Here is a 16,703-nt window from a genome sequence, read left to right on the forward strand (position 1 = left end):
TCCCAGTGGTTGATTCTAGCTTTTATTTCTTGTGCTATGGGAGTCCTGTTAAGGAAGTCTGATCCTAGACCAACAAGGTGAAGATTTGGACCTACTTTTTCTTCTATAAGATGCAGGGTCTCTGGTCTGATTCCGAGGTCCTTAATCCATTTTGAGTTTAGTTTCGTGCATGGTGAGAGATAGGGGTTTAGTTTCATTCTGTTGCATATGGATTTCCAATTCTCCCAGCACCATTTGTTGAAGAGGCTATCTTTTCTCCATTGCATATTTTTGGCACCTTTGTCTAGTATGAGAAAATTGTATTTATTTGGGTTTGTGTCCGTGTCCTCTATTCTGTACCATTGATCTACCTTTCTATTTTGGTACCAATACCATGCTGTTTTTGTTACTATTGCTTTGTAGTAGAGTTGAAGATCTGGTATTGCGATACCCCCTGTTTCACTCTTCCTGCTAAGGATTGCTTTAGCTATTCTGGGTTTCTTATTCTTCCAGATGAATTTCATAATTGCTTGCTCTACTTCTGTAAGATACGTCATTGGGATTTTAATTGGAATTGCATTGAATTTGTATAAAAAATAAATTTAAAAAAAATGAAGAACATTAAAAAAAAAAAGTCTTGGGATGTGGCTCTGTGTGGTTAAGTGCCCCTGGGTTCCATCCCTGGTCCCCCCCGGCCCCCGGCAAAAAAGTCCCATCTCATATAAAAAAGTAAACAATGGGGGAGGCAATATAAGACTGTAATGACAGGTATTCTGGAACTTGAGGCAGGATTGCAAATTTGAGGCAAGACCCTGGAGGGTCTTTCAGCGAAAATCTGTCTCAAAATAAAAAAAAACTTAGCTGAAGTCAGATGTTGTAGTGCACACCTGTAATCCGGGCGATTCAGGAGATTGAGGCAGGAAGATGAGGTCTGTAGTTCCAGTGACTGGGGAGGCCAAGGCAGAAGGATCATAATTTTGAGACCAGTTTGGGCAACTTAGTGAGACCCTGTCTGTCATGATTGAACTATATCCTTAACATAGTCTAAAGGACCAAAAATGTTTGTGACTTTTCATGTCAGACTTTTTTGGGGTGGGGGGTACTGGGGATTGAACTCAGGGGCATTCAACCACTAAGCCACATCCCCAGCCCTTTTTTGTATTTTAATTAGAGACAGGGTCTCACTGAGTTGCTTAGCACCTCAGTTTTGTTGAGGTTGGCTTTGAATTTGCAATCCTCCTGCCTCAGCCTCCTGAGCCACTGGGATTTCAGGTGTGCAGAATTTATTGTATAATAATTATATAATAATAAATTCACAGGCTACACTGCTTTTGTTAGTGGCAGTTCACTGAATATTTGTGGGTCCCCTGGTAGTTATAAGCCAGGAAACACTAGTGCTTTTATTTTTTTAATTTATTTTTATTTTTTAAAATTTTTGTTAATGGGGTTGAACCCAGGTGTAATTAACCATTGAGCAACATCCCCAGTTCTTTTCATTTTTCATTTCGAGACAGAGTTTCACTAAGTTGCTAAGGATGATCTTGAACTTGTGATCCTCCTGCCTCAGCCTCCCAAGTCGCTGGGATTACAGGGGTGTGCCATGGGCCTGGTCAAGTTCTTTTATTACAATCTTAATTTCTAACATCTGTAATATTCAGGCCACATATCACACTTCACAGGTTATAGAAAGGCTTAAAGTGTGAAGGCAGCCACAGGGGTTCCGGAGGCTGAACAGAGAACAAAGGCAGAGAGCAGAAGATAGAGAAGAGTCACTGTATGTGGTTTGGTAAGAAGAAAAACCAGGGCTGGGGATATAGCTCAGCTGGTAGAGTGCTTGCCTTGCAAGCACAAGGCCCTGGGTTCGATCCCCAGCACCACAAAAAAAAAAAAAAAAAAAAAAAAAAAAAAAAAGAAGAAAAACCAGCCTAAGAACTGAGGATGCAGAGACCAGGAATTGTTCTAGGCCAAGTTCCAGACAACAGTTTCAGAGTGTGAGTTTGGAGTATCAACTTGAAATGGCAACTGGGAGTGGGCTGTGTGTTGTCCTCACAGGCAGGAGAAGCTGTACTGTGCTAAAGCCCAAGGACAGAGATTTGGACTTTCGTTGCTATGTTGGTTTTCCTGGGCAAGGCTCATGATGAGTGACCAGGTGATAGGATCAGGGTACCAGCTTGTCCCCTTGTGGTGTTTTCCTCCTTTATGGCCCCAAGTAAGGGGGTTGCTTCATTCAATGGTCTGGTATGCCCAGTAAACTCATGTGCCTGCTTTTTTCCAATAAGAGTTTGATACACCCATCATCTATGTGCTTTCGATTAATTTGATAAGCCTACAGGTGGTCATTTTTATTAGCACAATTAATTTAATTATCAGTTTGTGCCTTATGGTTGTGCCATACAGATGGTGGTGGTTTATTCGTACAAACAACGTGTAGAGTTATGCTGCCTCGGCACTTAAAGTCAAAATGAAGTAACTCATGGCAAACCACTGCTTTACAAAATGGAGTAACTCAGGCATAGTCAGAGAACTGTTGGTCTATACGACATGGAGTCACTCAGAGCAGGGCATGATCTTCTCTCCGAACTGTCTCAACATAAAAAGAGCTGGGGATGTAACTCAGTGGTACATGGTTCCTAGATTTAATTCCCAGCGCGCGCGCGCACACACACACACACACACACACACACATACACAAAGGGGAAAAAAAGAGAAAAAAGAAAGGAAGAAAAGAAGAAAAATCAACTGGGGCTGAGGATGTAGGTCGGTGTAGGTCAGTGATATAGCATTTGCTTGCTGATCAGGAGCTTTCCTTAGTATAAATATTTGCCCTCACTGGGAGTAGTGGCCCAGGCCTTTGAAGGCTAAGGCAAGGCAGCCTCAGCAATTAAGCAAGGTTCTAAACAATTTAATGAGACAGTCTCAAAAAAAAAAAACAAAAAAAAAAACTAAAAATTAAAAAAAACTCCTGCTTGAACAACTCTTGATTATTTTCAATTTAATGATTACCACTTTATTAAATTTTATTTTTTAGTATACTTTTTAGATGTTGATAGACCTTTATTTTATTTATTTATTTTTATTGGTGCTGAGAATAAAACCCAGTGCCTCACGCATGCTAGGCAAGCACTCTACCACTGAGCCACAAGCCCAGTCCCTTAAGAAATTTTCTCTATTTGTCACTAAATGCAACTCCAAAGTCTTAAATAAAAAAAATAAAAAAAAAAAAAGTTCACTACTTAATCTTAACTACTCCGGAGGCTGAAGCAGGAGGGATCAGGCAGGAGGATAGCAAGTTCCAGACAACCTGGACAATTTAGCAAGACCAAGTTTCCAAATAAAATGAAAAGGGTTAGGACCATAATTCGGTGGTAGAGTTTCCACCTAGCATACGGAAGGCCTGAGAAACCTCCTAAATTCAGGCTGGACTTCTTTTGTGCAGAAGGCTTGCCACCCTACTCTTCTGTGGTTCCTGTTCCTTAATCCATTTCCTAGAAAGGGTCTTTCCATAATGAAGGTTTTACTACTAGTCCTTAGAATGGGAGAAGTAAAGGAAGGCTAATAAACAGATGTAGGCAGATCACAAATCCCCCCCTTTTTTTGCAGTGCCAAGGATAGAATCCAAGCCCTTTGCCACCGAGTTAAACTCCCCAACTGCAAATCACAAACCTTAATTGCTAGTCTTTTATTTTTTAAATATAATTTATCTTTTTTAATTTATTAATTTCAATAAATAGCCCAGTGTAGTGGTGCATGCATGTAATTCCAGCTACTAGGGAGGCTGAGGCAGGAGGATCACTAGTTTGAGGCTAGCTTTGGCAACTTAGTGAGATCCTTAGCAATTTAGAGAAAGCCTATCTCAAAAAATTAAAAAAAAAAAAAAAAAAAAAAACAATCTGGGGATGTAACTGTGTTAAAGTGCCCTTGGGTTTTATGCCCAGCAAGCGTGTGTACACACACACACACACACAGCAAAAAAAAAAAAAAAAAAAAAAAAAAAGGAAAAAATTAAAATTTTCGAGAAAACCTATTGAATACATTAAAAGAGGAAAAAGTAAATGTTTCTGGAAAACCTATTGAATACATCAGGTAAAGGAAAGGTAGGCTCCAAAGAATGATAGAGTGATGGAGCGCCTCAGATACTGAAACTTATTCCATTTCAAAAGTGAGAAGATTGATGCCTAGGAAGAGATAAAGACTTGTTGAAGATCACAGAGCAACACATGATTTTTTCCTTTAGAAAACATTCTGTTTGAGTAGAGGAAAATAACACACAGGCTGTTAGGACGTTTTCTCAGTATTCAAAGTTCTGTTAAATTTCGCTGGGCGTGGTGGTGCTAATCCCAGCTCTTTGGTGGAGGCAGGAAGACCACAAGTTCAAGGCCAGCCTGGGCGATTTAGAGACCTTCTCTTAAAATAAAAGATGAAAAGGGTTGAAGATGTAGCCACTGGGTTCAATCCTCAGTATTGGAAAAACAAAACACCCAAGTCCAGACCAAAAACCCATCCGTTTCCTCTTGTGGAAAATGAGCTAATAAAACAACATGAAGATTCTGTTGCTGGATGTCTCTTTGAGTGTGGCAGACCAGAGATGATGGAATTTAGAGCACAGGACCACCAGGTGGATCTGAGAGAAGAGTACACATAGTTTATAAGAGGAGGGAGGGGAAGGCAGAGCATCTGCAGACAGGAATGCTTCCCCACAGGAGAGCCGGAGCTTGAGAGTTTTTTGTTTCTCAGTAAAAGAGAAAAGTGAGTGTGGATGAGGGAGGAGGTGTTTGAAGTTTGAGAATGGAGGACACCAAATAGCCCTTTAAGAAAGGAAGAGAAATTGTGAAAGGAAAGCTTTTTGCAAAGTTATTTGTACATGAAAAATAATTTTAACATTTGAAAGGACTTGCTCTGTGCCAAGCATTCTGGGTTTTACATACATTATTTCATTTAATCCTGACATTAACCTTCTGAGATAAAAGCATTCTCAATCCATTTTACTGATGTGGACGTTAAGCCTCAGTATAAATCAAGAATCTTGACTAAGGTTCTCAGATTAATAGACAGCTGAACTAGTATTCCACCACAGCAAACTGCAAGTTTTATACTGTAAGAAATTTCCTTTTTCAGGACATATTTTTTCTTAAATTAGCTAAAGTATACTAATTTACTGGGTTGCTTTCCTGGAGCAGGTTATATAAGGGTCTTCCCAATACTTTTCAAGTAAGAAGAAAGTTCAATCATTTCCCCCCCCTAGATTTTTGGTATTTGTTTTGTATACTTACATGGCAGATTTTTTTTTTTTTTTTTTTAAAGTGGGAATAGAACCCAGGGGTGCTTTACCACTGAGCTACATTCCCATTTTTTTTTTTTTTTTTTTTTTTTTTTTAACTTTTGAGACAGGGCATCACTAAGTTGCTCAGGGCCTTGCTAAATTGCTGAGGCTGACCTTGTGATCTTCGTGCCTCAGCTTCCAGGGTCACTGGAATTATGGGCGTGACCCACTGTGCCTGGCCAGAAGTGGTTTTGAGATTTTATTCACCCAATGTCTCTAGGAGTTGAAACGACTGTTGCCAGATTTCTAGAGGTAAGTCTTTGAGAATATATTTCAATGTATTAAAGCATTTAAACTATAAATTCTATTACACAATTCCATTGAGCTGTTCCTTGGGAACGCCCTGAGGGGCGAAAGGAACGTACCATACAGCATTGGGGTGTGTGTTTGTGGGTCGTGGGCCTCTGACGGGTGCATAGGAGTTGGGTGAACAGGCGGGCAGCTGTATGGTTGTCCTGGGGGAGGACGGTTGGGCCCCAGAGGGCGTGGAGGCCGGGTGCGGGTGGGGGCAGAGCAGGGCCGTTCTGAGGGCGGGGTCTGCGGCTGGTCGACCTCCTTGGGCGCCTGCGCGCCGCCTAGCCCGGTGTTCAAAAGCCCCGCGGCGGGGCAAGGCGGGTGGAGTCAGTGTTGCCCCGCAGTCGCCCACCGCGGATTGAAGCCGGCCCTCGCGGGATCCGGACCCCCGGTCAACCCCGCTTTCTCCTCGACGCCCCACGGGCAGGGGTGGCCATGGTCCACTTCTTGCACCCGGGGCTGTCGCCCCGGAACCTCGTCCCTCCCGACGCCCAGAAGGATGCCTCGGGCTGCTGCGTGGTGCAGGTGAGTACCGGGGGGCGGGGAAGCCGGCCTCAGCGCGTCGTCCGTCGGAGGTTCAGCAGAGGCGCTCGGGGAGTCTGGCCCGCGCGCCGGTTAAGTCTCCAGAGGCCGAGCCCCTGCCGGGTCCGGGGGAAGGCGGACTGGGCGCCGGAGCCGGGTCGTGCGCCTCAGCCGCGGGCCGGCGCGCTGACCTTGCGCAGTCGAGGCGGCGCCTAGGCCAGCCCCTTCCCGGGCTCCGACTCTCACCTGCCCCGGCCAAGGCCGCATGGACGTGGGTGTTGGCAGGGCGCTGCCCTGGCGAGGCAGTCTTGGTGAGCCCTGCGCCCCCAAACTTTGAGCGCACCTCCGCGTGCGCCCTGGACGGTTCACCGGAGACCGACCCTTCGCCCGCGCGTAGGCCTGGGGACCGTGGGGAGGCCTCTGCTGAGTCCGGCTGGGGGCGCTGGAATCCCGAACCAGACTGTCGCAATTGCAGGTGTCCACCTCCTGGGGTCTATAAACTACACCTAAAAACCGTGTATTTCGCGCCTACTGTGTGTGAAGTATCGCATTTCCGAAGTAATCCTTAACCTCTGGTCTTCTGTGGGCATTTGCTAATCTCCATTTTACTGATGCGGGAAGTTGGAGACTCTGATACTTAGATTGATTCACTTTCTTATTTTTGGTACCGGGTGTTGAACACAGGTGTGCTCAAACACTAAGTTACATCCCCAGCCCTTTTAATGTTTTATTTGGAGACAGGGTCTCCCTAAGTTGCTTAGGGCCTCGCTAAATTGCTGAGGCTGTCTTTGAATTTGAGATCCTCTGCCTCGGCATATTTAGCGGCTGGGATTAAAGGAGGGTGCCACGGCACCTGGATAATTTCATTTATTTCTGTACTAGTTTCCGACTGGAATATTTTTTCTGCTCATGTTTGCTTACAGTTCAGTGTGAGCTAAACTTAATAGGTGCCACTTTGTGTACATTTTTATTTTCTTCCTTATTAGGCCCTATATTTAAGATGCATACATTTTTTAAAAGGTGCACTGTGTTGTCCACATGATCTTCCTGCTTCAGCCTCCTGAGTAGCTGGGACTGCAGGTGTGCACCACCTTTCCCAGCTCTGTATTTGATATTTTAAAAATGCTGTTGAATTTAAACAAATTCTGTTTTCTATTTAATTGTTGATTGCCTACAGCAATCTTTTTTTTAACCTCGTACTTATTTAAATATTTCTTAGTTATAAGCGTTATAAGCATGATTATGCTTTAGCAATGGTGAGGCTGTCTTCTGGGTAGATAGATTGTAAAAGGATTAGAAGTGAAAGTGGGAAACTGATTTGCAGATTTAGTATGCTAGGTAAAGTGCTAGTGACTTGGGTTTGAAACTGATAGTGGAGTACAAAGGAGATGACTAGAAATTTATTTCTGCCATTTACAAGCAGGAAACAAATGACACATTCAAAATAAGGATAATCCAAAGGGATTTTAACGGACTGTTTCCAAAGATAATAAGGGTGACGAATGGAAATACACAGTCATATAGTATTCCATACCTGATAATAGCAATTTACCACCCAGAGGACTTTACAGAAGAAAAGGGGGCTGAGTTTTAGAGGACTGTTTGGGGGACACAGCCAGCCTAGGGTAACTTTTCAGAGAGGTAGGGACATATGCTGTGGTGGATTGAATGGTTTCCCCCAAAATATGTCTGCAACCCAACCCCTGGTACGTGTGGATTTGACCTTATTTGGAAATAGAGTCTTTATAGTTGCTGTTGAGGATCTTTTTTTTGCACCAGGAATTGAACTCCGGGATGCTTAACCACTGAGCCACATCCCCAGCCCTTTTAAAATATTTTATTTAGAGACAGGGTCTCCCTGAGTTGCTGAAGGCTGACTTTGAACTCACAGTCCTCCTGCCTTAGCCTCCTGAGCCATTGGGATTACAGGGGTGCTGCACCTGGTTGAGAATCTTGATGAGGTCATCTAAATTTAGGGTGAACTCCAAATCAACTAAATATCATTATAAGTGGTAACCTTATAAAAGAAAGGTAACTGGGGGTTTAGTTTAGTGGTAGAGTGCTTGCCTAACACATTCAAGGCCCTAGGTTTGATCCCCAGCTCTGTCTGATAAATGAATATATTAAAAATACATTAAAGCAAGGAGAGAGAGAGATTTGAGACAGACATGGAAGAAGGCCATGTAAAGATGAAGGTGGATTTTTTTTTTTTTTGTACCAGGGATTGGACCCAAGGGCACTCAACCACTGAGTCACATCCCCAGCCCCCCTTTTTTTTTTTTTTTTTTTTGAGACAAGATCTCACAAGGTTGCTTATAGCCTCACTAAATTGCTGAGGCTGGCTTTGAACCTGCTGGAATTACACCACACCCGGCTTCTTTGTGTCTAATGTATAGCGCCTTATCAGCCTATTTTGCATGAGAAAGGGATCATGTGCCTCTGTAATCTCACCTCCCTCTCAATTCTTTACTCTTTTTATAGCACCTTTGAGTGTAAACCCTTTTAGGTTATGAACACTTTTTTTTTTTTAAAAACTGGCGTTTCAGGGGCTGGGGAGATAGCTCAGTCGGTAGAGTGCTTGCCTTATAAGCACAAGGCCCTGGGTTCGATCCCCAGCACCAAAAAAAACAAACAAAAAAATAAACTGACATTTCACTATGTTGCCTAGACTGGTCTCCTACTTATGGGCTTAAGTGATCCCCACCTCAGTTTCCCAAGTAGTTGGGACTGTGGACACACACCATAAATTTATTTATATTTTTTTCTGTTGGGAGTCAAACCTAGGACTTCATGCATCCCATGCAAGTGCTTTGTCACCGAGATATACCCCCTTGTCCGGGTTGTGAACATTTTTGAGAGTGGGAATAGGCCTTTTTATTCTCTGTCACAGAATAATAGGTTAAAAAAATGTATCTTGAATGGATGACTTGTGTGATCTCTGCTTAAAAATATCCCAAATACTACTCTGAAATTGGGAGATGTTTTTGGTTTTATTCTCCACTGTATTGTTAGCTCCAAAAGGACTGGAGCTCTTACCCATTTATTTATGTATTGTTAGCGGCTGGCATAGTCTAGATGGTAAGTGAAGGACTGAGAGAACTTAATTTTTTCAAAGATAGAATAAGTGTTACAATAACTAAAATCTTGCATTCAGTAACAGTTGGAATAAGGTGGTTTTATTACATATAAAATCATTATTAGTGTAGGAAGCTATATGTATGGCGACCCTGTTATGTTGAATATTTGCTGATGTGTTCTAACAAAGTTTGGAATTTGTTTGCTAGGAGGAGGCATCGCCCTATTCTTTGGCCAACATCTGCATGAATGTCCTGATTGCTAATCTGGATGAATTGTGTTCCGAAAGACCTGATGGAACACTGTGCCTTCCAGAGCATTGGAGTTTCCCTCAGGAAGTAGCTGATCGATTCCTTGAGATGATGGTTTGGCAAGGTAACATGGTTCCTCTATTGTCTACTGTATGGCAGTTTTTCAGTATTTGAAAAGCACCTTTACATATAATTCTTATTTTGATTCTTTCAAATTATTCCCATTTTTTAAAATTTGTATGGAAGTTGAGTCTTAATCTTTCTGGGATACTATGATGGAAATTGTTTTGCTTCTAAGTTCATTTTGGTCTTGCCTTACCAGGTAAAGAAAGTGGAAAAATTAAGTTGTCACTTGTCCATCCTCTGTTTTTCAAAACGCTGTTGCTGTAGTTTTATATCCTATTCTTTACATTATACGTATGAGCCTTTTTTTCTGTGTATGCTACTGGGAGATTGATGCTGGGGATGGTCTAACACTTTTTTATTTTGAGACAAGGTCTCACTAAATTGCAGAAGTTGGCCTTGAACTTGTAGTCCTCCTGCCTCAGCTTTCCCAGTTGCTAGGATTACAGTCATATGCCACTGTGCCCTGGCTATTGCCCATTTCTTTTCTTTCTTTTTTTTTTTTTTTTTAATATATTTTTTTAGATGTTGATGGACCTTTATTTTATTCATTTATTTATACGTGGTGCTGAGAATCAAACCCAGTCCTCACACATGCTAGGCAAGTGCTACAACCCACAGTCCATATTGCCCATTTCTTAATCAAATTATTATTTCTTTTGCGGTGCTGGGGATTGAACCCAGGGCCTTGGGCTTGCGAGGTGAGCACTCTACCAACTGAGCTATCTCCCCAGACCAAATTATTATTTCTTGCTGTTGAGTGTTTTGAGTTCTTTATATATTAACACCTTTTCAGAAATATAGTTGCAAATATTTTCTCCCATTTGGTGGATTTGTTTCCTTTGCTGAACCCAGAAGTTTTTTAATTTGTTGTAATTTCATTTGTCTCTTTTTGCTTTTGTTTCCTATACCTCCAGTGTCCTGAAGCATTTCCTCTGGTACTTCTATATTTTCAGGTTTCACATATAAGTCTTTAATCCATTTTGTGGGTTTTTTTTTTTGTTTTTTTTTTCTTGTAACTGGTGAAAGTTAGGGGTCTGGTTTTATTTTTCTGCATGTGGCTATCCAGTTTTCCCAGCACTATTTTATTGAATAAACTGTTCTTCCTTCACTGCATATTCTTAGCTCTTTCATGGAAAGTCAGGTAGCTATAGATGGCGTGTGTTGAGTCCTAGATTCTCCATTCTGTTCCACTGGTCTCTTTGTGTGTTGTTATATGAGTGTGTTTGTTTGGTTTGGTTTGGTTTTTGGGGTCCTGGGGAATCTTAACCTAGACCTCAAGCCTGCTAGGCCATTAACTACACTGATCTGTACCGCTAATCCCAATAGTGTTTCGCTTGCCATAGCTTTGTAGTTTATTTAAAATCATATAGTGTAATGACCCTTGCTTTGTTTTGTTTTGTTTTTTTTATGCTCAAGATAGCATTGATTATTATGGTTTTGTTTGTTTTTTGTTTTGTGGTGGTGGTGGTTTCTTACAAGTTTGAGGATTGTTCTTTCCTTCCTTTTTTCTTTCTTTCTTTCTTTCTTTCTTTCTTTCTTTTTGTGCTAGGGCTTGAACCCAGGGGTGCTACCACTGAGCTGCATCCTATTACTCTTATTTTTTATTTTGAGACAGGGCCTCGAACTTGTGATTTGCCTGCCTAAGCCTCCCAAGTAATTGAAATTACAGGCATGTTGCCACCATGTATAGCTGTGAGTGTCTGTTTTAAAGAAGCCAGTTGCTTGTCTGTAGAGTTTCATGCAGTCTGGATTTTGCCATTGGTAACTGTGCTCTGATTTTGACCTGTTTCTCTGATCCCTGTATTGTGTGAATTGGCTGTTTGATCAGATTTGGCTGTGTTTATTTCCTTGTGCTTTTGTTTGTGGTGTTTTAAAGTTTGGTTGGTTGTTGTTATGATTGTGTTGACTCTAGATGGAGTATCACTGCAAACACCCATTAAAAAGCAGAAATTCTTGTAGGTTTGAATTGTGGTGTTTGTTCATTCGTTGTCATTGTCTTTTCTGACTTAGTGTTTTTTCCTGATTTCTTCTTGCTTCCTGATCTGTTCCACAATTGGCTTTCTGCTTTTCTATGTATACCGTATTTTTATTCCTGAAGGTTTTATCTTGAATACCTTCTTTTTAAAGTATTTTTATATGTTATTTTTAAATATACATGGCATTGAATACCCTTCTTACTCTGTATACTTCCAGGGTAATTTTCCTTGGTTTAGGTACTATTACTGATTCCCCAGAGTTTTCTGTTTTGTCCTTTTTTCTGAGCTTCAGAACCATGTATCCAAATGTCTCCTGTGTCCTATGTTCTTTCTCTGGACTGCCGAATCATGGCATTCTTTCTATTTTGTTCTACCCTCAGTGGCTGCTGCTTATTGATTTCTACTTATTTGGCTTCCCCTTAAAGGCAGTAAGAATTAAAGGTTTAGAGCTCTGGCTTTAGAACCAGACTATCTGGGTTTACATACTCTTGACTGCAGCCATGCCTCACTTGACAATGGTCACATTCTAAAAAAGGTATCTCCCAGCTGCGAATGGTGGTACCTACCGGTACCTACCGGTAATTCCAGCAATTCGGGAGGCTGAGGTAGGAGGAATATAAGTTTGAGGCCAGCTTGGCAACTTAGTGAGCCCCTGTCTCAAAATGAAAAATAGGAAGGGCTAGAGATGTAGCTCAGTGGCAGAGTGCCCTTAAATTCAACTCCCAGTATCAAAGAAAAAAAAGTCTGTGTGAACATCATAATTTACTCACACAAACATAGATGGTAAAGCCTGTTGCTTCTAGGATATGCACCATATATCATGTTACTGAACTGAGTGTTGAACGTAATTGTAACATAATGGTAAATATTTATATATCTAAATATATAAAGGATGCAGTAAAATTACTATGTAAAACAACGGGTATGCCTGTAGTCCCAGCTACTCAGGAAACTGGGGCAGGAGAATTGCTTGAGCCCAGGAGTTTGAGAGGACAAATCCAAGGCTAGCCTGGGCAACTTAGCAAGATTATGCCTCAAAAAAAAGTGGTGGTGTTGGGGAGGCTCAGTTCAATTGAGTTCAGTTCCCAGTACTGGGGGGAAAAAAGTGATCAGTCAGCAAAAAGTTATTTACACTTTATGTCAGTTACTTATATACCTCTTTGGTTTCATTTTTTATTTCTGTGAATAAGGTTATTTATAACACTTTAGTCTCTGGAGTCTAACCTACCATGTATTTTAAACTTGCAAGTTATTTAACCTCTTCAAGCTTCAGTTTCCTCATCTATATAATAGTAATAATAGTAATTCCTCTATAGTATTAGTGCAAGAGTAAATTAGATAATCTTAGTAAAGGATTTAGAACAATGCCTCTAGCACAGAGTGAGTGGTAAATTTAGTCTTTATTATTATTACCATCTGTTCATCTGTTCATTCCCACATTGTCTCCTGGGATGGCATGAGATCTCATTATCATTACAGGCCAGCTGTGCTTATCTTACAGGAAAGCTGACTGATAGAACAGCAAGTATTTTCCAAGGCAACCAAATGAACCTGAAGATGGTCAATATCCAAAAAGCTAAAATCTCTGCGGCTGCCTTCATAAAAGCCTTCTGCCATCATAAACTCCTTGAAATAGATGCCACTGGAGTGCACTGTGACCTTCCAATCCCAGATATCTTAAGTGGACTCTGCAGCAGTAGCTGGATCCAGCAAAACCTCCGGAGCCTCCTGTTAGACTCAACAAGCGTTCCTCAAGATTCAAGACGACTGTCCTTTGGTCAGCTCACTGGACTTCGCGTTTTAAGTGTTTTCAATGTTTGCTTTCACACTGAAGACCTTGCTAATGTTTCTCAGTTACCAAACCTGGAAAACTTGGACATCTCCAATACTCTGGTCACGAACATCTCTGCACTCCTTAACTGTAAGGATCGACTCAAGTCTCTTTCAATGCACTACCTGAAATGCCTGACCATGACCAAACCGCAAATTCTTGGAGTCATCAGAGAACTTAAATGTCTCCTTCACCTTGATATTTCCGATCATAGGCAACTCAAATCAGACTTAGCTTTTCATCTGCTACAGCAGAAGGATATCCTGCCAAAGGTGGTATCCCTGGATATTTCTGGAGGCAGTTGCATCACTGATGGAGCAGTAGAGCAGTTTATACGGCAGCGGCCCGCAATGCAGTTTGTGGGACTCTTGGCTACAGATGCTGGTTATTCTGACTTCTTTACTGCAAAGCAAGGCTTGAGGGTTTGTTCTTAAAAATAAGTTTTGTTTCATTTGTTCAGAACATTGTTAAGTTCTTGCTGTACACCAGAGCCTATACTTGGTGTTAGTTGCCAAAACAACAACAACAACAAAATCCTTAAGAATTTAAGAGTTAATGATCATCGTGTACCCACTGTGTGATAAGTTGTGGGGATATCACATAAGATGCAGTTTCTGCCCCCACGTCTCCTAGTCCAGCTCGATAGTAATACAGCCATTCATCAGGTGCCTCCTGTGTGGAGGTGTCATGCTTGCACATTGTTTTCTTCTTTAATCCTCTCATTTTTACAGATGAGGAACGGGAAGCTCAGGGAGATTTAGCTACTTACCCCCATCATGTAATGAACCATCCTGTTGTAAATCTGGTACCTGCACCCAAGTCTTTGTGACTTGAAATTTATACTCCTCACCTCTCTTAAGAACTGAGGATAGCCAGGCTAGCCAGGCTTGGTGGTACACACCTGTAATCCCAGTTAGGAGACGGAGGCAGGAAGACTGCATGTTCATTCTCTTGTCTATGCATGCAGGAGACCCTGAGTTCAATTCCCAGTGCCCCCCCCCCATAAATAAAATAAAAAATAAAAATAAATAAAAAAATAAACTGCACTTTTAGTCACACCTTGGCTCCAAACAGTGCTAACCATATTGATCATCTGCCCATCAAATGCACTCAGCAGGTTTTTTTTTTTTTTTTTTTTGTGTGTGTGTGTGTGTGTGTGTTGGGTTGCAGGGGGGGTCCTAGAGATTGAACCCAGGGTTGCTGTACCACTGCCTACACAGCCCTTTTTAATTTTGAGACAGGATTTTGCTAACTGGTCCAGGCTGGCCTCAAACTTTTGTTCCTCTTGCCTCAGTCTTCCAAGTAGCTAGGATTATAGGTGTGTGCCACCATGCCTGACTCCTAGGAACATCAAAAGAAATATGTTTTGAGCATTGCCAGAATAAGTTTATAACTTCTCAGAGTTTGTTTGTTTGGTCTGGAGATTGAACCCAGAGGCTCACACATGCTGGGCAAGCACTCTGTAACTGAGCTACATCCTTAGCCCTTGGTGCTATTTTGAAAAGCAAAAATATATTTAAATGTATATGTTCAGAAGTGCATTTTGTGTGTGTGTGTGTGTGTGTGTGTGTGTTTGATGCTGGCAGTTGAACCCTGGAGAGCTCTGCTACTGAGCTATATTCCCAGATCTTTTCATGTTTTTATTTTGAGACAAGATCTCACTACGATGCCCAGGCTATCTAGTCTTGAATTTGTAATTCTGTTGCCTCAGCCTCCCAAGTATCTGGGATTACAGGCATGCACCATCTTGCCTGGCTGTGCAAAGTATTTTGTAGAGTCACTAACTGTTCACATTTTCTTCTTCAGGTGTTTGTGTATGGTACTAGGGAAGAACCCAGCAGTGTGCACATGCTGAAATACATCATGAACCCCCTGGGTCTTTTATATCTAGAAAGTTTTCTAGGGCTGGGGTTGTGGCTCAGTGGAAGAGTGCTTGCCTAGCATGAGTGAGGCACTGGGTTTGATCCTCAGCACTGCATATAAATAAATAAAATAAAGGTCTTTGAACAACTATTAAAAAAAAAAAAAACAGTTTTCTAGGCTGGTAGTTTCAAGTATTAGTTCATTTTTCCTGCAGAAACTTGTATATATAGATTGAATATTCTTTGATTTTCTTCCATAATGATACCGTGGATCCTTTTTCTGCTTTTGATTTCTGTTTTAAGTTTGTACTTGTTCGGACTGGGGATGTAGCTCAGTGTTACAGTGCTTGCCTAGCATACATTAGGTTCTGGGTTGGATCCTGAGCACTGCCAAAAATTTTTTTTCTTTTTCTTGTTTGGGCTGGGTGCATTTGATGCATTCCTATAATTCCAGTGACTCTAGAGGCCAAGGCAGGAGGATTGCAAGTGATAGGCCAGCTTCTGTAACATAGTGAGACCCTGACACAAAATCAGTGGTAACATGTCCTTAGGCTTAATTCCCAGTACTGGTGTGTGTGTGGAGGGGGAGAAGTCAGTTTCCCTGCTATTTCCCTCTTACTAAATTTTTTTTGCGGGGAGGCACGCAGAATTGAATCCAGGGGTACTTAACCAATGAGCCCCATTCCCAGCTCTATTTTTTGAGACAGGGTCTCACTAATTTGCTTAGGGTCTCACTAAGTTGCTGAGGCTGGCCCTGAACTTGTGATCCTCCTGCCTCAGCCTCCCACATTGTTGGGATTAGAGGCAAGCACCAACATGCTGTTCCCCTTACTAAATTTTTATTCAACTCTATTCTCTTGTGTACTCTTTAAATTAGTCTTCCTATTTGATAAAATTTTATCTTTTTCTTTCCAGAGTTTAATAAAACCTTGCTTTACTTCTTTGATATTCATGGTTAGTTGGTTTGTTTTTGGCACTGGGGATTGATCCCAGGAGTGCTTTACCACTGACCTACATTCCCAGCCATTTTTATTTTTTATTTTTAGTCAGGGTCTCTCTAAGTTGCTGAGGCTGACCTTGTAGTTTTGGTCCTTCTGCCTCAGTCTCTCAAGTCATTGGGATTACAAGTGTGCCACTGTGCCTGGACCTTTTTTTTTTTTTTTTGTTTTTTTTCATATACCAAAATGTGTGTTGAGAATATTAAGTTTGGAGTGCTGTGCTGTGATAGAATTTCCTTCCGATTTGTTTTTGGTTTATGGAAGGAATTTTTTTCAGCCAGAATATGTAGGTTTGTGTTTTTCTGATTTCTCAGGAATGTTTTATATGGAATTTGTTTTAATCTTTTCATTTTCTGGCATTTGGTTGACCAGGTTCCTAATTCAAAAGCACTCTCTTGACAGTTTAGTGGAGTGGAGTGAGATCTAATGGATGATGATATTATTTGTCATGGTAGGATGGTGAAGGTTT

General features: G+C 41.4%; 1 protein-coding gene across 7 annotated transcripts in view; it reads left to right on the plus strand.

Moving 5' to 3' along the window:
- The first annotated feature begins 5,392 nt into the window (after positions 1-5,392).
- ZYG11A (zyg-11 family member A, cell cycle regulator) overlaps positions 5,393-16,703 on the plus strand; it is a 44,135-nt gene continuing 32,824 nt past the window's right edge. For 5 of the 7 annotated variants that reach the window (XM_079142122.1, XM_079142116.1, XM_079142121.1 and 2 more), the window contains exons 1-3: positions 5,393-6,118; positions 9,400-9,565; positions 13,045-13,796. In XM_079142122.1, the coding sequence (XP_078998248.1) occupies positions 6,029-6,118; positions 9,400-9,565; positions 13,045-13,796 (1,008 nt within the window). In that variant the 5' untranslated portion in view covers positions 5,393-6,028. Of the gene's footprint in view, positions 6,631-9,399; positions 9,566-13,044; positions 13,797-16,703 lie in introns of all 7 variants that reach the window. The other 2 variants (XM_079142119.1, XM_079142118.1) reach the window with 2 other exon arrangements.

This window comes from Sciurus vulgaris, assembly GCF_902686455.1.
Source record: "Sciurus vulgaris genome assembly, chromosome: 1".
NCBI lineage: Eukaryota > Metazoa > Chordata > Mammalia > Rodentia > Sciuridae > Sciurus > Sciurus vulgaris.